Raw genomic sequence first — 27,874 nt, forward strand, 5'->3', positions numbered from 1 at the left:
TCGTATCTCTTTCCACTTTTTGGATTGGGCAAGGACATTATACACATATAACGTCTGGATGTATAATATGTGTATAATGTCCTTGGATTGGGTGAAAAAAATTCCGGCATAAGAGAAACCCCCATTTAAAAAGGCCTAAAAACACGACAAAAATAACCCCAAACCCAAACCTCTGCTTGGAGAGTAGAATTTTTTACTCAACCGCTTGAATTCATCACTGTATACTACTGAAACAAATTCTTCAGATTCCATGTTCACTACTCTAAATAGGTCTTGACATAACGTTAACCAAGAAGGTTAAACGTTAGATAAAGACCCCATTCTACCCAATTTTCCCAACTGCCCCCCTGACAATTGTTTGATTAAAAAAAATCCAACAGCCGATAACAAGAAATTCATCAATGCTTTATTGAAGATCCCATGTCACAAAAGTGACACATAAAGATACTTGATACTGCCATGAGCCAAGCTGAAGTATTAAAAATGTAATTCTAAACAATTAATTTTATTTTCCAAATAGCACAATAATATTAACAATTAAATTATACAATTTCCATAATTATATTCCACAACCATGTAGTTGCTTTCTGGAGATAAAACAGTCATTCATATGATCAAAGCACTGAGCAGCTATTAATAAAGGGCAGAGAAGTTACATTCATCATTTTCATGACATCAATATGAATAACATTACCCTGCTAAGATTTTTTAAAAAGTAACTCTTATCTTATCAGACCAATCTGAACTAAATTAAAATAAATGCCTTAGTAACTATTATTGACACTACAATGTTCAGTTAATCTTACATTGCAACAGTTTGAACAAACCAATTATCTAAATAATTTCTCAAAGCTGTTTGATCCTCCTACAAAATGAGTCCACATATTCTGATTATGTATGGTATTTGCGATATGTATGATTGTAATTTTGCAAGTCATTAGTCTTATATATGTGATTTTACATGATTATATATTGATGTAGAACCACAGGAAGAATAGCAACAGTGTAAACTGAAGCTACTAGTGGATCCAAATAAAGTTAATGTCAATGTGGCAACGTGTTCTGTATCACACACTGTGCTCATGAAGCCTGGGCTTCAGCCTGGGCAGCCCCCTCAGCTGACGTCCCCTCTGCAGACGTTTGCTGACCGCTGAGCCCCACGAGCTTCTCGCTGACCTCCCATAACCTTCTGGCCACATCGTCATCCCTGGCCCTGGAGCTGGGCTGCTTTGGTGCACAGTCACTACAGCAGGGGAACGGGAATGTAAAATATACATGTAACACAAAACAAGACAATACATGACGTACAGTAACACACCTGTTAATGTATACTGTCATCAAAGTCAATGTAGGTGACAATTGGTCCTTTGATTTTGATACTTACTAAGACCGTATGGTATTTGGAATAAATCATTTACTAGTACTGTTATATAGGAACTGTCACTTGTCCATTACAATACAGGGCATGCTGCCACAGTACCTGAAATATTGTCCTGTCTTGTCCTCCAGACCCTCCATCACGGCACAGTGGATGGTCGTCTGGGCGCCCTGCACTACAGTCTTGCCAAACCACTTGGCAAAGGTGTTGATGACGCCACTCTTCCAGCCCATGCTGGTACCCAGGTGGTTGTACAGGTCTGTCTTGATCACTCCTGGGTGGAGCGAGTATGTCGTCACACCTGTCCCTGTATGCACAAAACAAGCATATATCAGGCTTTTGGTATCTCAGAACTTTCTTTGTGACATAATGTCATTCAGATTTATACTCAAGATGCTTGTGAAGAAAAACATACCCTAGCCTGGGTAGTGATCTAGACTTTAATCATGGTAACTTTAAAGTAAGGGTGTAGAAAGGGTGTCAGTTCTGTTTTTTCTGATTCTGGATAAAAGATTGAGTGCCCTCTACTATCACAATTCAGTTCAAACATCATCCTTGAACAACATGCAGTTTACACACACACACAAAAAAAAATCCTCAATACCACATTCACTGTTGACACATACTGTTCATTTTTTACTAAAAACCAACCAAACTATACCTACCCTCCAGCTTTCTGGCCAGCTCCCTGGTGAAGCTGATGTTGGCTATCTTGCTGTCCCCGTAGGCATCAAACGGCACATACTGTCTCTTCTCCCACTGCAGGTCGTCGAAGTTTAGGTTGCCGCCTTTGTGTGCCATGGAGGAGACGTTAACAACCCTGCTGGGGGCAGACTTCTTCAGCAGGTCCAGGAGCAGGTTGGTGAGGAGGAAGTGCCCCAGGTGGTTCACTCCAAACTGCAGCTCAAACCCGTCCTCCGTCTGTGTCTTTGGAGGAGCCATCACTCCTAGAAATCACAGGAGCAAAAAATTGTAGATTATCATGCACAGAAAAGAGTACTGATAAGATATGTCAATTTATAGTGCATGCTGTGTGAACTGTTGTTTGGTTATATGTATTTGACAGCATGTATAATGGGGGGGATGCCCTAACTTCTGACGTGCCCTAACTGGATGGATTTTTTACTGATCTTATTATGCAAAAGTATGCAAATTAACAAGGCAAATAAACAAAGTCAATGCATCCAGGTGTTATTTGCATGCAAAGTATAGTTCTATATATTTGTTTCTCGTTTTGTCGAAAAAAGGAATATTGGTCATTTTCACCAATCACAACAATGGCACTTGAAAGAGGGTCACTGCATGGCGGTGGCTCATACCCAGAACTAAAAGACCTGTACCAAGATTTGACACAGCTGCCGCATACACAAGGAACAGTAAATATGTGGGTCTCTGAGTGTTTGTTTTGTAGAAAATTGACCTGTGAAAAACAACGTCAACGCCACTGTTGTCTGCATTTCACATGATCCCCCTGGGACTGCATTGATTGCGTAAGCTGGGATTTCAGTTGAAACATGGACTTATTACATTACCCCGTAGATACTATCCTCCTCTCATGAGACGAGAGGTACACACAATCACAATTTTACTGTCCAAAGAAAGCTAAAATATCATGAAAGTCCATTCTTAGTTTTGTTTACTTATTAATTTCATCATCAACGCCTGAAGACAGCAAAATTACCAAAGCGTCCAAAACTGTCTAGTGTAGCTGCATTCACGAAGGTACATTCACGAAAATGTCTCACAGAGTTTGTCACTTGTAACGCAGAGCGTAAAGGGCTCATGAATAGTATGAATGAATTTCTTATGCAAGTGTGTTGTTTACATTAAGGTTCTCAAAGTTCATTCATCAAAACCTAATCACTCTCTGACAACTAGCGATAGAGCGCCGTGAGTTTCAGCGTGTGAAAAGGCGTCCGATGTTATTCACACCACACAGCAGTGGTAAAGAGAGGTCTTTTCAGCAGGATACAAGTGCTATGAAAACAGGAGTCATATTTTGGACTTTAACCATTATGTTTAAAGCATGTTTGACAGCTGCTGAGTTATACACATCCAGCTTCAACCAGAGGGCGGAGGCCAACAGAGCAAGACGTCACAAGCCAGCTCAGCAGCAGGGCCAGTACGTCTGTAAGGTATGCGGTCGTGTCCTGGCTGCTAGATTTGGCCTCATCATCCACCGAAGAACCCATTGAGAGTGAGAGACTACATTGAGGGACGTCATCATCGTAAGCAAGTATGTTTTAGTGTTGAATTAAAGTAGTTGTAAAATACTGACCTGCATTGTTAATCAGAATGTTGAGTTGTTCTTCTGTCTCGTTGATTTTCTGAGCGAAGCTGCGTACAGACGCCAGGGAGGCCAGGTTCAGTTGGTGCACAACAATGTTCTCATTCTTAGTCTCTTCCTTGATGTCGTCTGCAGCTTTCTGGGCTCTGGTCAAATCTCGACAGGCCAGGATGATTTTTGCTCCTGTCATTGAAAGAAAATATCTTGTTCAGACTGATTATTGGTTTGTGACGTAACCAACGTACTGGCCAAAGCTGAATAGCCACTGACAGCATATTTAGGGACCATACTTAAATACTTACTGAGGGGTGGGCAGTTTGCGTGGAAAGTCAGGTCCAAAAAATTTCTCTGGCACTTCCCCTAAGCTAAATATTTTTCCCCACCCCCCACTATAAGAAAACTTTCCTTGGCCCTCCCCCCTTTCTCATCTGGTTGTGAGAGTTTCACGGATGCTCGTGACTCTTTTCCGCCAGCCCTTCCTATCCTCCATGGCCCTTGGCAGGTCTTCTGGTCTGCAACCCGCATCCTCACACAGTTTCTGAAACATTAAAACTCCCCCCAAAACTATTCCAAGATGCTCGAAAATGACACAAATGACACAAAAACAACTAAAGGTATATGTATCCTAGTTATGAAATACATGTAATCAATAATAATTCATTTCATTAGCATAATACCGGTACCGGTATTATTTATAACGTAATATGTGTTCAGGGCGCGACGTAGTGAAGTATACAAACCATCCATTTGGAAGATCTTTATTTATTTTACCTCTATGACAAATTAGTAAAGAAAAGATCTTCCAGATGGATGGTTTTTCCTTGACTCACCTCTTCCCGCCAAGTCCTTGGCTGTCTCAAAGCCGATGCCCTGGTTGGCCCCAGTTATTATGACCGTCTTCCCGTCAAGGCGGGCCTTACTCTGGCACATGGAAGGCATGGTACTGGCAGATCTTGAATCCACTGGTTATAGTCACTGGTTGTCTATCATGTGGAGATATGGAGAGGTGATAACAGTTATTACATGTAACGTTTTATCTTAGATCTGGCCTATCACTGTCCATAACGTTATATGTGACCTTTGTAGACTGACATATAACTACAGAAACAGATTTTTTTGCAAGTCATGCAGTACCTATTACCCTCAGTCAACTTGCAATGTCCAAGGACAATGTCCTTGGTTACATAAACACTTGCAAAAACCACATCTATTTTTTACATGTACTAAAGTATGTGATTCTGCCTGTGATTCTACTTGATTCTGATACTTCCTGTTCAGATACAAGAGATAATAGAAGTTCATATTCATTGTAAAATCGGCAAAACATACTCACAACAAGGGGTTTATGCTCTCAGGTACAGCTTGTCCACTAAACTTCTGTACGGAAGTGACTGTTTCTTTCGAAGTGAACGCGAGGTCCCTGAACTATGACCGGTGGATAACACAGACCGCTGATTGGCTACCATCAGTGTGCCCCGCCCATTTCTGCTATTCCGACTAAATCGCGCTCCTAGCGACCTCTCCGAAAACAACAGCCTGTGTAACACAGGCTAACATTTCTACCACCTTTGTATGAACATTTAGGATGTTAAGATTTCAGGAATAGATGCAGTATACAATTTAGTATATGCAGTATACGATTTAGATGGTAACTTCTACATCAAGGCAGCTGCAACATTTTTGTTTAATTCAGTTATTCTTAGACCTGTACTTAGCTTGTTTACAAGAACATAAAAGTCTTTAATGCCAAATAATGGCCTTTTATTCGTTAAAATAAATGATGGTTCATCCACGTATGTCAATATCCGAATGATTTTAAAAGTCACCAACTATGTAATGTCCTTGAAGACACGGAGATATTTAGACCATTTGATAAGCACTAAAAAGGCACGTGAACTGCACATGATCAATTCTGACCTTTGTTCACAACAGTTTATAAACCAGCAGGTCGTTGACATGCGAATTTGGCAGACACTCACACATGTAGGACTGGCGACGCATAATTACCTTCAGCCGGCCAGACGAATTTGTGAACGTAAAAGTTTTTGGTCATGTAAAGCGTTCGGTTGCTGAACATGCTAACTTGGGATCAAAAGTCATGGATTTAAAAAAAATATATTTCCCCGAGACGAGATTTTATTCAGAATGACAAAATATTGAATCGTCTCATAGCAACACTGACGTAACCTTGGACAGGACACGCTGACATCGGAAGAAATTGTAGCATATATATATATTTGTCCAAACCTTTGTGATGTCGGTTGCTGGGGTAAACAGTATGTAGTACGTACATATGACATAACTCATGATCACGAGGTGACCTGGAGGTGCCAAAATGGTCTACAACTGTAGACATCTGAATTTGTCAGAGGCAGTCATTCAGGACTGAACAGTTAATACTCGTATTGATACGGTCAATACACCTTTTTTGCAGTTAGCGGTGGGCACTTAAGCCCGGAGAGCTGGTAGTGGTGGCATGGTGAAAGGTGTACTTAGGACCACTTGTTCCACCATGCCTTCCATGTACATGTGTATGTGGTGAATTGTAATAAATAAATAAATAAATAAATAAATAAATAAAAAATAGAAGTGAAGGGGCGATGACGACAGCGGCAAAATGGTGCTCTAAAGCTATCCCGGATGCCAGACACAGCAGACCTAGCACGCTAGTCCCAGGCTACTCTCTGAAGCGTACGAACATAAGGATTTTTGACAACGTTCATAGTAATTCAATAGACGATCTGTAGCGTTGTAACATTGTGAAGTTAAAATTTGAATTTATTCACATTGACAAGGACACATTCTCTGCATAAATAAAGTCCTTGACATTACACTGCTGCAGTACTATAGAATGCCGATAGAAGGCCCATTACCAAACGTGTCCTTTGTTTTACCAATGCCTATCCATGTACAAAATATCACTTTGATGAAGTTTGAAGTTTCTCGAATAGTGCTTTTTAAAAACACACGCACATGTAAACATAACATACTTGACGAAAGCATTTGTCATGTACCCAACCTCCGTGACCTTTCTCTTTGCAGAGCGCACGACACAAACCGGCTTTTCTGCACGTTCTGCATTGAAATTGGTCAAATTATTTTGATAAAAATCAAAAGGCTTCTGGAGCCACAGACTGGACAGAACACCTCCACCGCTCGGAAGCCAAAATCATCGAAGCGCTAGTACAGTAAGTCTGGCGGAGTATAACTTCACTATAAAGTAGGTACATGTACTTTGTTCATCGTTCTTGGCCATTTAGTTTGTAGCGTAGTATTTGCAAGTGACGTCCAAAGAAAGCAGGCCCTATCCTCTACCAGGCTTCGTAAGCGACTGTAAAGAGTAGAAATCGGCCAAAGAAATAGATATCATGCCAGCCTGTTTTTTTTACCGCTAAGAAGTGCATTTGTCGCATGCCGCGAACGCCTGGCCTATGCGTTATCTGTTAGCCTGGGTGCCATCCACACATCACATAGATTCTATTTCTATGTTTCAATTTTTAAAGGATCCAGGGATACGGCCATTCCCCAACAACTATCCGACAACAAATACGTACTAGTATATACTCATTTGGTGGCATTGCTTGTGTATGACACAGGGGTAGTTAGCAAGAGTTATACATGCTGGAGCCGGGTGGCATGCATGAGTGCGAAGAGGGAGCGCGGATTTGGTTACCTATGACATTATGATTGTTCCCAGTATCACACAATGTAAATGTGTCTAAAAATATTAATTCTATCACTCAGAAACTAAAAGACAGTCCCCGTCAAATGTACTTGAAAAGAAAGGCACAACGAGAAAACGACTTACAATGGATCTGCTAAAACCACCTATGACATCAGTTTAGACATTCATGGTCAGATCGTTAGGTTCCCTCAGTAAGTAGGACAACGGTTAATGTCTTTTGTAGATGAAAGTTTGCACACATTCCACAGCAGTTTTGCATTCTAAGTATAGATCATAAAGATTACGACAGAGCATACTTGTGTTGGGGTTGGGCACATGGGTACAATGCCTTCGGTAAAGAGCACCATCATACAGTTGGTATCAGAGTTGTTGTTTTTTTTGGGGGGGGGAGCGAGTTTGTTTATAATAATATATAAATACCGATTTTTGTGGGTTGGCTCTGATCTCGGAATACCGATTCAGATTTGCCGACTCCAAAATTGTTCCCCATTTTGATTGACATGTTACAGTGGTCAATGCTTTGGGCAACACGCAGTGCCAGGTTGTCAGGCTCTTGAATGATTGATAGTATTTGATATTATCCTTCTGCCTGAACAGTAGATACTGAACAGGCACGGTAACGAGTCGTTTTTCAGATCGTATCAGACATTAAATGGTAGGGCAGATGTATGACAAATATGCATCACCTGGGTCGCGCTGCCCAGCGACATTGGGAGCCGGCAGAAACTACGGAAGATCGCACCCAGGCTAATACATGACATTGCGTACCCCGAAAGAACTTTCGTCGCGTTATGTAAAAATATGTCTTCTGATAAAAATAACAAGTGTCTATAGGCGACAATTCCCCGTGAAGTTTTATATTTTGCAAATACATATGATACATACACAACAACACGATAATCATCTTTCATAACAATATCTTTCATTTACTACATATTATTCATTTGATAAGGTCGTAGTAGGAGCAAACCAGTCACAATCCAAGTCACTAGTATTTGAAACTTAACTCACGAAGTCTGGGAGTCTGGTGGGCAAGGAACACAACAGCACGCTGTGGGTCATTGACACACAAGTCCTTTGACGTCACGGTAGTGCAGTGTATGGGCGTTACCCTTCAGTGATTTGATCTCGTGTATTCATTCCAGTAGTCATCGGGCGTCTGGACAAAAGTCAAAATCTTTGCTTTATTTGCCGTATTAGCTATATATATAGCAGGTATACGTGTCGATTTAGCACAAAGTGACATTTTATAGTACTTCAGAAGGACATACTTCAAGTCAGATATCTCATATGACACAGTAGGTTGCTCTAGTAAGATATTTCGATTAGCTAAAGTTTTTGAATCGTACAATACATGTAACTTATCATCGTACTTCTTAAAACTATTAAAGCCCTTCGCGTTGGCAATGGCGCTATTTGTTGGTATAGTTACACACGCTTAAGTGCGCTATTATTGGTCACGCCTCCTTCTTAACGGCTCTAATACAGCATTGACCTAATCCCAAGCTCGCAGCTCGTACTGCATTTGACATTTGCGTGTGTATTATAAGTCGGGAAGTAGATTTCACTACCATACCCGAGTATTAGTGTTGCTATATGGTTGCCTTTTGATACTAGGTTAGGCCACAGCAAGTATATTTTATGGATCACATCCTCCTCGACTCCAAATCGTGTGGCGCAGTCGGTAGCGCGTTCGGCTCACACCCAAGAGGTCGCGGGTTCGAACCCTGCCCTTGTCACCGATCTTGTGCCCTTGGGAAAGGCACTTTACACGACTTTCCTCACTTTACTCAGGTGGAAATGAGTACCTAGCTTCGGTTAGGGACGTCCCTCGGATAGGACGTTAAATGGAGGTCCCGTGTTTGGGAGAGCCACATCCCACGCACGTTAAAGAACCCACCGCACTTATCGAAAAGAGTAGGGGATCCTCCCGGTGTGAGTGGTTCAAAACCTTACAGTCCGGTCTTACGCGGCTTGTACATGTACGCACATGTATAACATGTGTAACACACATGTACAAAACTGGTGTGTTACGCCTGAAGGCGGTTTACCGGTTATGCGAAACAAACAAACAAACAAACAAACAAACAAACAAACAAACAAACAAATCTAATGCGAAAAAAACAAAACGGGCCAAAAAAACAAGAATCCTACATTTTCAAATTTTGACATCATAAACCTTGTTAAGCAAATTAATGATACCTATATTGTGCTATCTTTACTGCCAACTATTACAACATCCATTTGTCACTGAAGAGTTTTCAATCATTGTACAAATGGTTTTGATTCAGTGGGAACATCACATATAAAAGGTAAATACATCATACGTGGTTTATACGTGGCGTCCGGTGGCGTAGTGGTAGACCATTCGACTGTGAACCGGGAGACCGGTTCGAACCCGAGTCGTACCCGGGACATGTCTGAACATGCGCCCCGACGTTGTGCCCTTGGGAAAGGCACTTTACACGACTTTCCTCACTCCACCCAGGTGTGAATGGGTACCTAACTTCGGTTGGGGAAAGTCGTATTGAGGTCACCTTGTGGCGCCGAATGGCAGCCGCACAGACCCTTGCGACAAATATATGTGTTATCATGTGTATTACTTGTTTGTTGTGATTTGTATTGATTATTATGTGATACCCTTCATCAATTCAGCCGTTAAGGCTGCGACTGCACGGGTACTGTTTGGACAATAAAAACCATTATAAAGACCATTATCACAGTGCATCAACTGAGTAAAAGACAAAACAATAAATCAGATCCCTGTCTCCTCTCGTAAAATCTGCCATCAACGTTCCGGCTTTGCATCTTGTTGACCACTGTCAGAGAGTAACAATTTTTTTTCTCTTTTTTTTCCAAAATCAGGCGGAAATTAGTGAGCGCGCTGATGTCAGCCATAAAAATTACTTACTGTGGCCTTATTGGGTTCTAAGCAGATTCAATAGGAGATCACGCCTACCAGGTACAAAACACCCGCCGGCGGCGGGAGGTTAGGGTTATCCATTTCTCCGCAGCAACTGAACCCAGACTATGATCCTGTACGAGACAGCCAACGCCCGGCTCGCTAAAAGCACCGAAATGATCACACGTCATTTCCAAACAGTCTTACTGTCGAAAGTGACGCACCAGCTGATTCGGACATCGACCACACCTTGTTACGTCAAAATCAGAACCGGGAAACCTCTGTCACCTCCTCACTTATCTTGATACGACATGTGAAGAAATGCCGACCGGTCGTTCCTATGTGAGCCTCCTAGGGGTCTCTGCCGATTTGGTTATCGCGGGGGAGCGTGGGCGACTAGCACTCTCTCCGTCAGGGCTACCAATCTTTCAAGTAAATCTTCAATGAACACAGGGTAAGTTTCCCGTCTGCCTGTTCCAGTGGTGTCTGTGTCGGAAAATTTCCGTACTCGCGCAACGTATTTCTGTACTCCGACTTATGTATCACATACATCCTCGGTATATAAGGCAATCATCAGCAAACAATCTGAGTTGAGATGTAATATATAATGATATAAGATATAATGTCTTGTGCTTGTGCTTATAAACCTGCATTTCCCCTCTGGTCTCTCAGTCACTGACGAAAGCTAGTGGATACTAGCTGAAACGTCTGACGTTTTCAAAATCATATCCAGTTGCTTGAGTAACTGCTTTTTGGCGTATCGTATTACCTGGATGTCTAACCTTCATCGACGTATGTAATGTCTTGGTTTATGTCATTGATATATAACAGGAGGGGGCCAAGGACTGCCCTGTGGGACTCCCGACTTTACCGTTGGTTTAGACAACTTAATAATGTTGTTGTTGATGTTGTCTTTGTTTCTCCGCTCAACTTGTAACTGTAATTGCTCCATCACATTTCAGGCATCTGACGAACAGAACTGTTGATATTATTGGACAAGACGTTCTGCAACACCATAATGGAGCATAGCTTCTTTGAAAAATGGATGAGCAACGGGTTCAGAAAGTTCGGACGGACGATAGCAAAACAGCCGCACGTCTTTCTGTTCGTCTCCCTGCTAGTGGCCGGTGGTCTGGGAGGAGGACTCTACTTTATAGACAACGAGAATTCAATCGAAAAGCTTTACACGCCCGACAACGGGGCAGGGAAGGTTGATAGGGGATACATCCAGGACCATTTCCCCATCAACGATTCGGAACACTTTCTACCCTCCCGGCTCATCACAACGGGACGGTACGCAGCAATCATTATCACATGTCGTGGCCAACTAGCGGACAATGTGCTACACGAGTCAGTGGTGAACGCGACTGTTTCTCTTCATGAAAACATCACGCGAATAGTAACGGAGGATCGCGGTTTGAACTTCACGTCCGTCTGTGCTAGATGGGAATCTGAATGCGTCGTCACCGGCCTGGACATTTTGGATTACATCGCGGCGCAGGTCCCTAACGTTACGGTGGGATACCCTCTCCAGGACAGAATTTTCAGCGGCGCTGTCCTTGGCGGCGTGACGCTGGTGGAAGACGGTGCGGATACTGCTACTGTAGAGAAGGCGACGGCTTTGAAGCTGATCTACCACCTTCGGTCTTCCAGCGAAAAGGACGACGAGTCTAGCGAGGCATGGGAGCGCGCGTTCCTCAGCTACATGGTGACGTTCTCCTCGGACTCCATCGACGTGACGTGGTCGACGTCCCGCTCCCTGGAGACGGAGATCTCGGATCTCACCATCAGTACCGTCCCCGCGCTGGCGGCCTACACCGGCAGCATCCTGATGGCTTTCGCCATCCTGTCCTGCCTAATGATAGACCCGGTGCGCAGTAAGCCCTTCCTGGGAATGGTGGGCGTCCTGGGCGCGGGGATGGCCGTCCTAGCGACCATCGGCCTGATGTCGTACTGCGGGATCAAGTTCAACACACTGGTGGCCGCGATGCCTTTCCTGATCATAGGTCAGTACACAGTGCTTGTAACCTAGTTTAGCCCGGTTACAAAACATATTTCAGCCACCGAGCCTCTTTCGTCCGCAAAAAAATTTTGGAGAGGACGAAAGAGACTTGGAACCTAAAATGGGTTTGGTAACCTAGTTAGCTAGGCGCATGACGCCTAGAGCTAGGGGTGTTGCCTATTACCTGAACAAGACATTAGCTTTGGCGGTCAGGTAGACGGAATTTCATATTATCGTCATACAGCAATATTCGCACTAGTAACGTGTTTCCACACTTTCTACACCCACCCAGGCGCGGGCGTGGACGACATGTTCATCCTGCTGGCGGCGTGGAGGAAGACCAACCCTTGGGACAGCGTGGAGGAACGGTCAGCCAACACCTACGCCGAGGCCGGAGTGTCCATCACCATCACGACCCTGACCAACGCCTTGGCCTTCGCGGTGGGCGCCATCACCAGCTTCCCGGGGGTCCGCGTCTTCTGTATGTACAGCGGGATCGCCATCGTGTTTGCGTACTTGTTTCAGCTCAATTTCTTCGGGGCGTGTATGATATATGACGGCCACCGAGAGAAACAGAACCGACATTTCCTGACGTGCATGACGGTGCCCCTTCCGTCAAAAGACGACCAGGCCGGCTGCTGTCAGCAGTCGTGCTGCAGGGGCGACGCGAAGGCCGGGGTCGAGCAGGACGGCAAGGATCACAACGACCACCTCATCATGTTGTTCTTCAAAAAGTACTACGGGCCTTTCATGACAAACGTGTGGGTTAAAGTAGCTGTCATGATTGTGTTCCTCGGGTACCTGGGCGTCGCGATCTGGGGGTGCGTCCAGCTGAGGGAGGGCGTCCAGCTCAGCAAGTTGGCGGGAGACACGTCGTACGTCGCCCGCTTCCTCGAGCAGGACGACCGCTACTCAGCGAGTACGACGCCGAGGGTCGCAGTGGTACGTAAAAGAGGAACTAAGAATATTGGGACCCTGACGTGCAGGATCGCCTGGAGAACATGTTAGCGGGGTTTGAGGACACTGAGTTCACTTATGGCAAGAACGAATCGGAATCGTGGCTACGTGATTACTTGGCATTAGGATACACGATCTGCCTCCTCAATCCCTCTCTACCACCACTTGACCCTGCTAACAAAACGTCCTTCATACAGTGCCTCAGAGACGGCTTTCTTCAAACACCTGGATTTAAGAGGTATGCTCATGACATATTGTTCAAAGAAAATGGCACTGAAATCATAGCCAGTCGGTTTTTCGTCCAGACTAAACAAATTGACGGTACCCAAAAGGAGAAGAATATGATGCTGAAGATGAGAGAGTTAGCATCTGAGGCATTCGTAGAAACACTAGTATACCACCCAGCGTTCGTTTATTACGATCTGTACGTCGCCATTCTGCCCAACACCTTGCAAAACTTGGGTATCGCCACGGCCGCCATGTTGGTGGTGTCTCTGTTCCTCATGCCCCATCCCATCAACGCCGTCTGGGTGACTCTCGCCATCACGTCCATCTGCACGGGGGTGTTAGGGTTCATGACGCTCTGGGCCGTGAACTTGGACAGCGTGTCCATGATCAACCTCATCATGTGCATCGGGTTCTCCGTCGACTTTTCAGCCCACATCGTCTACTCCTTCGTCACGGCGGAGGACAGCGGTCGTAACGCCAGAGCCGTCCACGCGCTGTACAGCCTGGGTGTGCCGATCCTCCAGGGGTCGCTGTCGACCATTCTGGGTATAGTTGCTCTGAGCACGGCGCCTTCCTACGGCTTCCGTACGTTTTTCAAGACGGTGTTCCTGGTCATCGTGTTCGGGCTTGTGCACGGGATTGTGTTCCTTCCCGTGATGCTGTCCTGTTTGGGCCCGCAAGGAGCGGCCAACCTGAAGGAGAGCAGTAGTGATGAGTCCCAGGCCGGCCACTTCAGCACCTCCAACCGCAGTACGGAAAACGGCGTCGTGCTGCAGGGCAGAAACGAAAACCCACTGATGACTGACAACATGAAAGCCTGGCTCGATCATTTAAGAGAGGAAAAGAGACAGAAAAACAAGGGCAAGACTGAGAGTCAGTTGAATCTGACTGCGAACCTAGAAATGAGTGTTTCGATGGAACAGATAAAAACTGTACCTCAGTGATACTCTTGGAGTCATTTCTTGCAACATCAATCATCAGTGCCATTTCAAGAAACTTTGAATTTACTAATACCTAACACAGTATGAGAAACAGCTCATTGGTTTCATCAGCTGCCTTCTCTATAGCAAAACCTACTCCGGAAGGCGGGCAGCAGTGCTGGCTAAACACTGCTAGTCAATGGTTTTCCACTCTGTCTGTGCTCTTGACCCAGAGCCAATGGGATGCCTTCTTTGTCTCCGCTGCGGCTCTCTTTGTCACTATTCTCATTCTTCTGCCCTTCACTACTACCACTCCTAGCATCCTCCATGTTGACTGACAGATGAAACCTCTCGTCCCTACCTCCACAGGGAGGCACATCGCTCTCCATCATTGTCTATACAAGACTGCATCAGCTCGTGGTGCTTTAGATTTTAGAAATCACTGCTACATAATGCCAGGAAAAGACAAACAAATCGCAGCAAGTTCCATACAAAACCTTGTGTGGATAGTGTAACCTTTTTCAGACATTTTTCAAACCCGTTAAAAAGGCCATGGTTAGGTGGCTAAACATCTTATATACTTCTGTCTGGCTACAAAGCAGCATGTCTTAACCGGCGGGGAACAAATAATCCCCGTGCCTACGTTCGTGTACTGACAGGCCAAATATGATTTGGAAAAACCCAGCTGCCATTTTTACCATGAGGGAAGGATGTGATGCAAACATGGACTATGGTAAAATGTAATTCAATGTAATTTAACATTCTTCTTCTTCATGTTTGGCGCAATACGACCTTTCTAATGTCAAATTATAATCAAGTACTTTTATATAGAAACTAAATTTATTGTATGTATAGATAAAGATATATAAATACAGTGAATACAGGGGGATTTGTGTGTGAAGTAAACGTTCCTATAAAGCGCCCGTCAGATCTTGGCTGGTTAACGGTTGTCAATCAGACGCATGATAAGGCAAGCGTCTGGTAACTGAGGTCGAGTATTCATTGTGGGATTTGTCAAATGATTGTTTGGGAGATTTAAGACATGTGTACGGAGAGATTTGTATCATAGTGAAGCGGAGGTAGCTAGGCGGGCTAGCATGAGTTTAAACACAACCTTCAACAACACTGATGAGCTAAGGGACTCTTCCCAGTAACAAAGCAAAAACAAATCCAATGTATGTATAATATTTGATTAAGTAAGGTGCAACTTGTTTGTTCTACTTGTGTGCAAAGCAACAGGCCAATGCAAGGTATAGGGGAAGTTGGTTACGTACTCGTACCAGATTTCTTTTTCACATGAAGGATTATTCACCTGTGTGTAGGGAGTTAATTTATAGACAAAAGCAAGTAAACAAGAGACTTTTTTAATGAGCAAGGCAACATTACTGTGTCTGTTATATATAACTATACATGAATATATATCAGTATATTATGTTGAAGATGCGTCTATCAATGCAATGCACTTCATGACAATGATTGTCGGGGACATGTGTTCTATTTGTGTGTAAAGCAACAGGCCAATGCAAGGTATAGGGGACGTTATTTACGTTTACCGGGATACTTTTTCATATGAAGGTTTATTCACCCGTTCGTAGGGAGTTACTAGTTATAACCAGACAAGAGACTTGTATAAGTATATGATGTGGAAGATGTGTTCGTTCATCAATGCAATGTACTTTGTGTATGTCTTTTTTTATGTCCTAATATTAGCAGTCTAGAGTTGCACATCACCTTTTTATGTAGACCAATAGATAAAGAAATGTCCTAATCAACATGTCTGATGGACTTACACAAGAAAATCTCACTATTATTCAGATCAGCGTAGCCGAGTAATCCTCTTTCGTGGTTTCTACCGTTTTTAAAAGTCACCTGTACTTTTTCTATGTATGTTAGCCGTTTTGTTTCCTTAATAGCTTTAATCTGGAATGGAAGTGCAACAAAATAAATGTGATGTACACAATATGTACAGCTTGTTTTCCTTCTTTCTATGAGGATTCTTTTTCTAAGTAAATGTGGTATAATACTGGTGAGCAATGATATGAGTATATGGATAAATTCCGCCCCCTTTTGGTAGTGTGTATATTTCCCGCCATACATGTACAATGTATATGAACGTCTTCGTTGTCTGATATCTCCAAACTAGTATCCAGGGTAGATGATAGATGTATGACTGAAAAGACCCCTGACCTACCTCCCTTGACCTCTTGAAAAGCGGCTCAGGCCGAAGAGTGGTACTATTACATACTGTACATTTTCAAGGCTAAATAAAGGTTGAAAAGGGGGGGGGGAGAACTCTCGTATCATGGTCTACACTGCTTTCTCACACAGAGAACCAATGTCACGACAAAAGGTGGAGGTAATCATTTACCCACCGATACGTTTAGTAAAGTCAAAAATCAAGGGTCATGCAGTCACGGCGTTTTGAGCTGCCAATTTCTTTAGCAGTGAACCGTACTTCACAGGAGAGCAGTGAAATATTTCTCGAGCTTTGCTGATAACACAATAACGCGCTGTGGGTCATTGACACAGAAGTGTACCCAGGTGCTGTGACGTCACGTTAGTGCAGTGTATGAGTGACATGCGTGGTTACACTTCAGTGATTTGAGCTTCTGTATTCAACCCAGTAGTCATCAGAAAAAAGTCCAAATCTTTATGTGTCGTTTTAGCGCATACATGTACACTCACACACACAAATATGGACGGAGCAAACAAGGATTCAAAAACTACCGTCCGATACTCACGCATCTAGACATCACCAATATTCTAGATTTGTGTGAGAAGAAAAGGGCACATAAATTAACTATTCGTCTAGTTATTACCAACACCATCTCTTTTCTGAGCATCTGAACTATATGCAGTATTTTTATAGTGCCAGGCGCATGCAGAGAAAATGTATCTTCTTCAGTATGCTGCTTAGATGATAAGAACATGTCGAAAAGTCCGAGGTTAAACAAACACAATGGTCTGATGATGATAAAACACTATCAGTAAATCTTACTATAGGCCTATCTCTAGGTTAGGACATGCTGACTTAATACGACATAACGACGAAAAAATTGGCAAGTTGACATGTTTGGCTGCGTACTGAATGAGCGGGAAAAGTACCTCATTAAAATTTAAGTGACCGACAGGTAGATCTGTCAGTTTCCATGGCAGCCTGCAGAAATAGCGACCCAGTTATGACGTCACCGAGATCGGAAAAAAACAGTACACTGGCTGTATATCATATTTACCGATCTGTCATAAGTAACAAACAAGACGGCCACTCGTCCTTTGACCGCAGTGACAGGTGAGCTAGGTGTGCACACGTAAATAAAGGGTGTGGCCGTGACAAAATCAAACAGAGAGACGGCTCAGTTGAGCTCGCCATTCTTAATACGCAATCCACGGGACGGGCATCTGCCTATGAGTCACGGACGTCAAATTCCGACCTATCAGACGGCTACTTCTTCTTATATAAAGACGACAACGTTCGGTTTAAGGATGTACGTTTGTTCCAGTGAACACCTTGCCAGGTTCTACGTCGCAGCCAAGCCGCCTGGCACTGCGTGGTAACGTGTTCTTCTTGAGCGACCATTGCAGAGGGGCTGGAGTCGGGTTTCTGTCGGACAAAGGAACCAACGCCAACTAGGACGAGAAGCAACTAAAGGTATAGACCAAAAACATTCAATACATAGTGCTATAAGCCACTGCTGCTGTTCAAATAAAGAAATATAGGACAAGACGGAAGTTTGACAATAATCCCTTACCTTTATTTCTTAAAATTCTCCCTAAATATTTCTGACAAGTGACCCGTGTTGCCCCTTTCCCCTGCCGTTTCCCCCTCGTATTCTGTTTTCTCTGTGGCTGTCCAAACTGCACACCTCTGTGCATGTGACACACCTGTATAGAGTATCAAAACGTTTAGTTTGGTTTCTATGTATCCAAAATCATCATCTTTTAAGACGCAAGTTTGAGAGAAACCAACACTTTGAGACAACGATGTTTTAAAGGTGTCATTTTTCATTATATAAAACTGGCATGTGCCACACAAATCATTATGATCCCACAAGAAATAATTCCCTCCACTCCGTCCTCTACAAGTTCTTTAGAAAATGTCAGTTTCAGGATTGCTAGCAGTGTATCCCGATACGTGATAGCAATACCACGTGCACAATTTTTATCATCTCATCTGACCAATTTTGGGACAAACAGTATGCAACTGTTACCAGAAATCGTCGCTAATTTGACGCTCAAAGGTTGCAGTTTATCTCAAACGTGGGGCTTGGTCACGGCACGGTGACATACATAGTCAGAAAAACCACGCCTCCCCTCTGCTAAAGATCTCTAAACAAAATGGCTGAAAACATCCAGTAGGTCACTAGACGTAGCAGGCTTACGGGTTTGACTTTTTGGGCTTGTAATGCTGCTTTCTATATGCATTAGAATGTTCGTCACGAAATATCATTATAGTATTTCACTGACACAGCAATACCATATCATACACACGTACTCCGACGATACGCATGATGTACGTGGCATGTGTTTGCCGCTTATTCGCCATGGTGAGTGACGTCATTATCAGGCAACACAACCTGTCGGTCAGTTGTGGAGGTGTTCCCTAAATGACCCGGACTAAACGGCATGGCCCAACTGGTTCTCTTCATAAATCTGCCAAGTATTAAATCAGTTACGACGTACTAGGATTAAAATGTTCGTGTAATAGGTGCAGGTGGCTATTTTTTTACTAAGGAGATGCAACCTCCTACCTTAACATAACAATACCGGTGATCTGGGTCATCTGAAACGTTGGCACGGTGAGATAGCAACCACTGCTCTCATTCTTGAACACTTTCTACTGACCTTAACGGGGGTGCAACGGTACCAGGCAGTCTACTGAACGTAACGTATGTCGACCGATCTCTTGTCGTTGTTGTTCGAGTTTGACGAAGTATAGAATCAAGAGGATCCCAAAACTAGCAAAGCATCTCTGTGTTATTATAGTGCCAACTCAAATCCTATCCGAACGGTGCCTTTTACATTGGTGTTTTCACAAGACATCCATGTGTTGCATTGTTGGTGGTGGTAATTTAGGACGAACTTATCGTAGACAATGTGCGGTCTATGTCCCGGTGTCCTTCTACAAATGTACTCCAGTCATTGTTTTCCCAAGAATGTTTGCATGGTCTTTTTCAGTCACCGAAAAAACGAAGCATCCGTAGACCACAGTGTATGAACAGCTATCTGTTGACAAGGCACATTAATTTGTTACCATTTTCATACACACTTAAGAGATAACAAGGTTTGTGCAATTTGCACAGTCCACACAATTTGGCCATCAAAGAATACATCATCAGTGCGTCGTTGAAAAAGCACACAGGTATGCAACTGCATGTCTTAAAACAGTTAATTTGAGGACGTGTCGGTAGGAATGTTTACAAAGAGCCTCTTACAGTGATAATCAAACGTTACATCTTTATGCTAATCTCGAGTGAAATATCAGTACCAATTACATTGAATTAGTTTATCAGTTGTTGTTACATTTTTGCCCGTTGATACTAGCATATAGTGTGTTGTTCAAGTCGATGGACGTCGATTTGAACGTTTCCCTAGTTGTGGATCGGCAAATGCACTATAACCTTTTATTCTAAAATGCATAATGATGTAGATCTGTTTGTCACAATTGAAGAAAGTCGCTACGTCTACAATTATTTTGAATTGAAAGGCTAATGCTTATCGCACAAATTGTTCAATCAATTTTCTAATGCATTTTAGTTTACTCAACATATTTTTGTCATCATCACAAAGGAATACACATTGCGAAGGTGAATAGTAAAACGCAGTACATGTGATACAGGGCAGATGTAGCCGAGCCTAACGCTGACGTGGTGCTTTGTTTGCTGTCACGGCGGTGACAGGACTGCAAGCAGACACCGGGCCGTATTTGTCATAGACACAAAGAAAAGTAGGGGGAAAGGTTAAACAGGTAATGCTGCGAGGTGAGGTTATATAACCTCGCTAGATGTCCATGTAGATATTTCATCATCTCACAGTTGTATAACTGGCAGAAAGTCCCACAGTGGTTTGACACACCTGGTCAAGGCTCGGGCCGGTACGTTATAAAGCGAGGTTGAGCCTGGTGGACTCGGACTCGTCATCCAAGGCTACCAATCTCCTGGAATGACTGTCTGGTGTAAAGGCTTATAAGAAACGTTGCCATTATCAAAGATCAAATTTAGATGGGAGGGCTTGGTTGACGGACAAGAAGCAGAACCTGTAGATCACCGCATGTTACCAGGCCTTGCCAATCCACGAATTTCGTGACATTTTTTTGTACACACTATCATATAAGATATGCTTGGACTTCCAATGAGCTTCATAATTACAAAGGTTATGACTCATATTGCAATGAAGGCAATATCATCATTGATAATGTTGTTGTTGTTGTTGTCTCTTTTTCTCCGCTCAACTTGTTAACTGTTTTTTCCGTCGCATTTCAGGCATTTGGCGGACTGAACTATTGATTTTGGGCAACAAGACGTTCTCTAACACCATGATGGAGCACAGCTTCTTTGAAAGATGGATGAGCAACGGGTTCAAAAAGTTCGGACGGACGATAGCGAAACAGCCACACGTCTTTCTGTTCGTCTCCCTGCTAGTGGCCGGAGGTCTGGGAGGAGGACTCTACTTTATAGACAACGAGAATTCAATCGAGAAGCTTTACACGCCCGACAACGGGGCAGGGAAGTTTGATAGGGGATACATCCAGGACCATTTCCCCATCAACGATTCGGAACACTTTCTACCCTCCCGGCTCATCACGACTGGGCGGTACGCAGCAATCATCGTCAGGGGTTGTGGCCAAATAGTGGACAATGTGCTACACGAGTCAGTGGTGAACGCGACTGTTTCTCTCCATGAAAACATCACTCGAATAGTGACAGAGGATCGCGGTTTGAACTACACGTCCGTGTGTGCTAGATGGGAATCTGAATGCGTCGTCACCGGCCTGGACTTTTTGGATTACATCGCGGCGCAGGTCCCTAACGTTACGGTGGGATACCCGCTCCAGGACAGAATTTTCAGCGGCGCTGTCCTTGGCGGCGTGACGCTGCTGGAAGACGGTGCGGATAGTACTACTGTAGAGAAGGCGACGGCTTTGAAGCTGATCTACCATCTCCGGTCTTCCAGCCAAGAGGACGACGAGTCTAGCGAAGCATGGGAGCGCGCGTTCCTCAGCTACATGGCGACGTTCTCCTCGGACTCCATCGACGTGACGTGGTCGACGTCCCGCTCCCTGGAGACGGAGATCTCGGATCTCACCATCAGTACCGTCCCCGCGCTGGCGGCCTACACCGGCAGCATCCTGATGGCTTTCGCCATCCTGTCCTGCCTAATGATAGACCCGGTGCGCAGTAAGCCCTTCCTGGGAATGGTGGGCGTCCTGGGCGCGGGGATGGCCGTCCTAGCGACCATCGGCCTGATGTCGTACTGCGGGATCAAGTTCAACACACTGGTGGCCGCGATGCCTTTCCTGGTCATAGGTAAGTACACGGTACTTGTAACCTAGTTTAGCCCAGTTACCAAACCTATTTTCGTCAGCAAATATTTGCGAAGAGGACGAAAGAGACTCGGCACCTAAAATAGGTTTCGTAACCAGGCTAAACCTAGGCGTTTGACACCTAGCGCTGGGGGTGTTGTTGCCTAGCAAGAACTACTTCCGCAACACTCCCTTAGCAATATTCTCACTAATTCAATATTCCCACCCAGGTGTGGGCGTGGACAACATGTTCATCCTGCTGGCTGCGTGGAGGAAGACCAACCCGTGGGACAGCGTGGAAGAACGGTCAGCCAACACCTACGCCGAGGCCGGAGTGTCCATCACCATCACGACCCTGACCAACGCCTTGGCCTTCGCGGTGGGCGCCATCACCAGCTTCCCGGGGGTCCGCGTCTTCTGTATGTACAGCGGGATCGCCATCGTGTTTGCGTACTTGTTTCAGCTCAATTTCTTCGGGGCGTGTATGATATATGACGGCCACCGAGAGAAACAGAACCGACATTTCCTGACGTGCATGACGGTGCCCCTTCCGTCAAAAGACGACCAGGCCGGCTGCTGTCAGCAGTCGTGCTGCAGGGGCGACGCGAAGGCCGGGGTCGAGCAGGACGGCAAGGATCACAACGACCACCTCATCATGCTGTTCTTCAAAAAGTACTACGGGCCTTTCATGACAAACGTGTGGGTTAAAGTAGCCGTCATGATCGTGTTTCTCGGGTACCTGGGCGTCGCGATCTGGGGGTGCGTCCAGCTGAGGGAGGGCGTCCAGCTCAGCAAGTTGGCGGGAGACGCCTCGTACGTCGCCCGCTTCCTCGAGCAGGACGACCGCTACTTCAGCGAGTACGACGCCAGGGTCGCCGTGGTCGTGAAAGAGGAACTAGACTATTGGGACCCTGACGTGCAGGATCGCCTGGAGAACATGTTAGCGGGGTTTGAGGACACGGCGTTTACGTATGGCAAAAACGAGTCTGAATCATGGCTACGTGATTATTTGAAATACATAGACATGTTCTGCCTCAATCCTTATCTACCACCACTGGACCCTGCTAATAAAACGTCCTTCATGGAGTGTCTCAGAGACCGCTTTCTTGATGAAAGATCTGCATTTAAGAGGTATGCTCATGACATATTGTTCAATGAAAATGGCACTGAAATCATAGCCAGTCGGTTTTTCGTCCAGACAAAACAAATTGACGGGACCCAAAAGGAGAAGAACATGATGCTGAAGATGAGAGAGTTGGCATCTGAGGCATTTGTAGAAACACTAGTATTCCACCCAGCGTTCGTTTATTACGATCAGTACGTCGCCATTTTGCCCAACACCTTGCAAAACTTGGGTATCGCCACGGCCGCCATGTTGGTGGTGTCTCTGTTCCTCATGCCCCATCCCATCAACGCCGTCTGGGTGACTCTCGCCATCACGTCCATCTGCACGGGGGTGTTAGGCTTCATGACGCTCTGGGCCGTGAACTTGGACAGCGTGTCCATGATCAACCTCATCATGTGCATCGGGTTCTCCGTCGACTTTTCGGCCCACATCGTCTACTCCTTCGTCACGGCGGAGGACAGCGGCCGTAACGCCAGAGCCATCCACGCGCTGTACAGCCTGGGCGTGCCGATCCTCCAGGGGTCGCTGTCGACCATTCTGGGTATAGCTGCTCTGAGCACGGCGCCTTCCTACGGCTTCCGCACGTTTTTCAAGACGGTGTTCCTGGTCATCGTGTTCGGGCTTGTGCACGGGATTGTGTTCCTTCCCGTGATGCTGTCCTGTCTGGGCCCGCAAGGAGCGGCCAACCTGAAGGAGAACAGGAGTGACGAGTCCCAGGCCGGCCACTTCAGCACCTCCAACCGCAGCGCTGAAAACGGCGTCGTGCTACAAGACGTGAAAGTACAGGGCAGATACGACAACCCACTGATGACCGACGACATGAAAGTCTGGCTGGACCATTTGAAAGACGAAAAGGGGCAGAAAAACAAGGGCAAGACTGAGAGTCAATTAAATCTCACCGCGAACCCAGAAACGGGCGTTTCAATGGAAGAGATAAAAATTGTACCTCAGTGATACTCTTGGAGTCATTTCCTCTATCTGTGCCATATTAAGAGACGTCAAATTCATTTGTCTAAATATAGTAAACCTTAGGAATCGCTGCTACAAACTGCCAGGAAAGACAAACAAATCGCAACAAGCTCCATACAAAAGACTGGTAGGTACGAAAACCTTATTAGCTCTTCACAAATGTCGCTACCATTGCTGTGTGGATAGACTAGGCCAGCAATATTGTACAAATCTTTCTACATTCAGTGAACTGGTCTATTCTTACAGGTATAATGTACGCGAACCGTTAATAGGTCATAAGGTGGCGAAACATTTAGGTGGCTAAACATTTTGTATATCCCTGTCTGGCTGCAAAGCAGCATGTCTTAACCAGGGCGCAAATAAGCGCCGTGCCTATGTTTGTGTATTGACAGGCCAAATATGATTTGGAAAAAAACAGCTGCCATTTTTACCATGCCAGAAGAATGGGATGAAAAACGTGGACTATGGTAAAACGTCATTCAATTTAACTTAACATTATTCTTCATCATGCTTGGTGCAATACGACCTCTCTAATGTTAAAGTACGGTCAAGTATATATGTAACGTTATGATATAAATACAGTGAATATAAAGAGCGCCCTTCGGATCTTGGCTGTTTGTCAATCAGACGCATAAGAAGGCAAGCGTCTGGTATTGATGTGGTCGATTTTTTATTGTGGAAATCATGAAATGATTGTCAGGGAGATTTCAGAGATTTGTACAGAGAGATTTGTATCATAGTGAAGCGGATGTAGCTAGGTCGGCTAGCATGAGTTTAAACACGACCTTCAACAACACTGATGAGCTAAGGGACTCATCCCAGTAACAAAGCAAAAAAATCCAATGTATGTATAATATTTGGTTAATTTTTGTATCTCCATTATATTTGTTCTACTTGTGTGCAACGCAACGGCTCCAATGCAAGGTAAACGGGAAGTTGGTTACGTCTACCAGAACACTTTTTCATATAAATGAATTTTCACCTGTGTGTAATTAGGATATATTTCGTAGACAACTAAACAAGAGACTGTGATGAGCAAGGCAACATTATCGTGTCTATTTTATATATATTCAAGCATATAATGTGGAAGATGCGTTCATCAATGCAATGTACTTTTTGTATGTCTTTTTGATGTCCTAATATTAGCAGCCGCTAGAGTTGTACATCAGTGTGTCCTGTACCTTTTCATGTTGACCAATGTAAAAAAATGTCCTAATCAATATGTATGATGGATGAGAAAATGTCACTGTTATTTGCATCAGTGTAGAAATCTATCCAAGTCATTCTCTTTTGTGGTTTCTACCTTGGATATATGACATAAGTGATGTTATATTTTTAGCCGTGTTGTTTTCTTACCTCGAACCTGGCATGGAAATGCTACAAAATAAATCGGTGGTTTTAATGATATGTCCAGCTTGTTTTCCTTCTTTCTTTGATATTTATTTACTAAGTAAATTCATAGTGATTAATTGTTGCACAACATACGTCGTCTGAAAAAATTTACTTACAAACTCACATCTATCACACCAGTAATGAGCTTGTATGGTGTGAGTAGATTCCGCCCCCTTTTGGTAGTGCGTATATTTGCAGGTTTGATTGCGACCCGATCTTGATCACAGTAAAGTGAATTTCTTTGTTGTCTAATATCTACTCGTACATACACGTATCCAGGATAATGTATGACAGGAAAAGATAAAAATAATTCACGTAATCATGGTCTACATCTGGTTTTGCTTTCTCACGCAGAGAATCAATGGCACGACAAAAGGTGCAGGTAATCATTTACCCGCGGATAGACTGAATCAAGTCAAAAATCAAGGGTCACTAACGGCGTTTTGAGCTGCCATTTTTTTCAACAGTGAACTTCGGTACATTTACACATACAGCAGAGCATTGAAATATTTCTGGAGTCTTTCTGTTGGCACTGATCATTTAGTACAAGACAGAAGGGATTACCGGTGCCTGACCACAGATGGTTTCTGTCGTATTCTCAGCAGCAGGGGTTGAGATATGTAAACCGTACGCCCCTTGGAAAGGAGCCAGGCAAACACGAAACAAACGTAGGTGTATGGGCGCCGTAACCAGCCACGTGTGACAATATACACGCAGTAATTGCGGCTACTAAATTTAGGAGGACAGAAAGTAAGCACTGGACTCGACTTGTCTTGTGTTGTGTTGTGTGCCAGGAAAACGCCCCTTTTTGACTGAACGCCGTTCTGTGCAACTGTGGCAAGACTCAAGCAGGGGCAAGCAGCGGCTGTGACGAGAGGTCAAGGCCCAACGGCAAGGTCGCATATCGGGACCGGCACACTCACGGAGAAGGAACTAACGGATTCAATCAAGACCCTGTCCTGCGTATTTTCGCCCTGCCAGCTCGGCGACCTTTCCTGGTTCGAAGATTTATAGGGAATTGCTGACAATCCACAGCAGGTGGTGCCAGGTACACGTCGATCGGCTGAGAGCCAAGTTGGTCGCACCGCACAAACCAAGGGTCACAAACTGCGTGTTTTAGCTATTTCATCAGCAAGAGGTTGCGTAAACGTCTATACATCGCCATGGATGGAAAGGGGAGGTTTCTCCTTGTGGCGGCCATAGGGCTGGTGGTGGGAGTTGTCCTCGGGGTGGTGATCGGTTATTTCTCCCGCCAGGCCGGCTCGGCGCCCTGGGCGGAGGAGCTGGTCAGGGACGGGGACGACTCGGTGGGCCGGAGGGTGCAGGAGGAGATACTGCCGGAAAACATCGAGGCAAACCTCAGGTAACGTTAGGACTTGGAGAGAGATATAATCTCATTCTGTCCATACAAGGTTGGGACCACAATCTGCAGATGTATGGGTCCATACGTGAGGGTCTGCATGCCCTTTTTCGTTAACCGTTATGGGCTATTTTAATTTACCGTTAATCGTTGCCGTCCCGCTCTAATTTAACGTTAAGCGTTATCAGTATATTCCTCGTGAAGCGTTATTGGTCGTTTTAATTCAACGTAAAACGTTATTTGTCATCCTAAATTCAGCGTTAAGCGTTAATGAATAATTCTTCGTTACTCCTAATTTTGCCTTTCAAAGTGCAGGAAAATGCGTCATTGAAGGTTCAAAATACAAAATTTCCCGGGGGAGAATGCCCCCGGACCCCCCTACATTGCTCGCGCCTTTGGCGCTGGACTCGCGCTTCTGCGCTCGGTCCCTTCGGCTCTAGCCAGAACCAGCTTTCCTGTCAATTTCCGGAAGTTTGCGGAGAGTTACAGAATTTTTTTTCAAGAATCCGTCAACCTTGACAGGCAAATTAACAAAAATCTTGAGTAAAATATGAAAACGTCAGAAGGACCGACAAACACTCTCAACACCATGATTTGCCTCTCAAAATGTGGGAATTGCGTTTTTGAAGGCTTAAAAATCCTAAATTTCCCCCGGACCCCCCTAGATTACGACGCTCCCCTCTCAAAATCCACTGGGCAGACTGAAAAAATGCAAGCTGGCCGACGTCGACTCGGACTCCCCTTTATTTGTGGACGCACTCGGGGACCAGGGCATGTGGGGAACACAGGGAACACATACCTTTAATGCGTGCTTCATTACATGTAAGATATACGTAATTTTGTCAGTGATCACCTTTTCTCACAAAGCGAGATACCAAATCCAGTGCAGCTCGAACGAAAAAAAGTCTGTCAATTTACCGTTAAGCGTTGCCGACCGTCCTGAATTTACCGTTAAGCGTTATCGGCCCTGCTGAATTCACCGTTAACCGTTGCCAGGACCCCCCCATGCAGACCCTCATTTAGAAGACTTGAGCGGCAGCATAAAGATAAATTTTCTGGAGCCGATCGCTGAAGCAAGTTTTTGCCGGCGTACGTAACTCCCTCCGCGGCAAAATCCCATATGCCGTAGCGAAATCGCGTCTCAGCACT

At 44.6% G+C, this 27,874-nt stretch overlaps 3 protein-coding genes and 1 pseudogene across 4 annotated transcripts in view; 3 read left to right on the forward strand and 1 right to left on the reverse strand.

Annotated features, from left to right (window-relative positions):
* Window positions 1-382: 382 nt before the first annotated feature.
* Window positions 383-5,120, reverse strand: LOC109472192 (retinol dehydrogenase 13-like). The gene is made up of 6 exons (XM_019771789.1): window positions 4,999-5,120; window positions 4,496-4,648; window positions 3,657-3,848; window positions 2,044-2,325; window positions 1,481-1,685; window positions 383-1,243 (listed from the first exon to the last, which is right to left on the reverse strand). The coding sequence occupies exons 2-6, from the start codon at window positions 4,602-4,604 to the stop codon at window positions 1,081-1,083; spliced, it is 951 nt and encodes a 316-aa protein (XP_019627348.1). The 5' UTR covers window positions 4,605-4,648; window positions 4,999-5,120; the 3' UTR covers window positions 383-1,080.
* A 6,070-nt stretch (window positions 5,121-11,190) lies between these two features.
* LOC109472142 lies at window positions 11,191-14,383 on the forward strand (annotated as a pseudogene).
* Window positions 14,384-17,737: 3,354 nt separating this feature from the next.
* LOC109472164 (patched domain-containing protein 3-like) lies at window positions 17,738-24,153 on the forward strand. 2 transcript variants are annotated; one of them, XM_019771739.1, is made up of 3 exons: window positions 17,738-18,008; window positions 20,839-21,882; window positions 22,109-24,153. In XM_019771739.1, exons 2-3 carry the CDS (start codon window positions 20,892-20,894, stop codon window positions 23,956-23,958), a joined length of 2,841 nt encoding a protein of 946 aa, XP_019627298.1. In that variant the 5' UTR covers window positions 17,738-18,008; window positions 20,839-20,891; the 3' UTR covers window positions 23,959-24,153. The 2 variants fall into 2 exon arrangements, with proteins under 2 accessions (XP_019627298.1, XP_019627299.1); XM_019771740.1 differs by lacking the exon at window positions 17,738-18,008 and adding an exon at window positions 19,059-19,245.
* Window positions 24,154-25,898: 1,745 nt separating this feature from the next.
* Window positions 25,899-27,874, forward strand: part of LOC109472171 (putative N-acetylated-alpha-linked acidic dipeptidase) — an 11,232-nt gene continuing 9,256 nt past the window's right edge. The window contains exon 1 of the mRNA XM_019771754.1: window positions 25,899-26,728. Within this exon, the coding sequence (XP_019627313.1) occupies window positions 26,529-26,728 (200 nt within the window). The 5' untranslated portion in view covers window positions 25,899-26,528. The remainder of the gene's footprint in view (window positions 26,729-27,874) is intronic.

Source organism: Branchiostoma belcheri, unplaced genomic scaffold, assembly GCF_001625305.1.
Source record: "Branchiostoma belcheri isolate BF01 breed outbred unplaced genomic scaffold, Haploidv18h27 scaffold27, whole genome shotgun sequence".
Lineage (NCBI taxonomy): Eukaryota > Metazoa > Chordata > Leptocardii > Amphioxiformes > Branchiostomatidae > Branchiostoma > Branchiostoma belcheri.

Excerpts from the sequence above, each read along its gene's own strand:
- LOC109472192 (XM_019771789.1), bottom strand. The coding sequence starts at position 4,604 with ATGCCTTCCATGTGCCAGAGTAAGGCCCGCCTTGACGGGAAGACGGTC. Across the intron at positions 1,686-2,043 it reads GCTGGCCAGAAAGCTGGAGG|GGACAGGTGTGACGACATAC; the intron begins GTAGGTATAGTT and ends TTGTGCATACAG. Across the intron at positions 1,244-1,480 it reads AAGACAGGACAATATTTCAG|TGACTGTGCACCAAAGCAGC; the intron begins GTACTGTGGCAG and ends CCCCTGCTGTAG.
- LOC109472164 (XM_019771739.1), top strand. The coding sequence starts at position 20,892 with ATGATGGAGCACAGCTTCTTTGAAAGATGGATGAGCAACGGGTTCAAA. Across the intron at positions 21,883-22,108 it reads GATGCCTTTCCTGGTCATAG|GTGTGGGCGTGGACAACATG; the intron begins GTAAGTACACGG and ends ATTCCCACCCAG.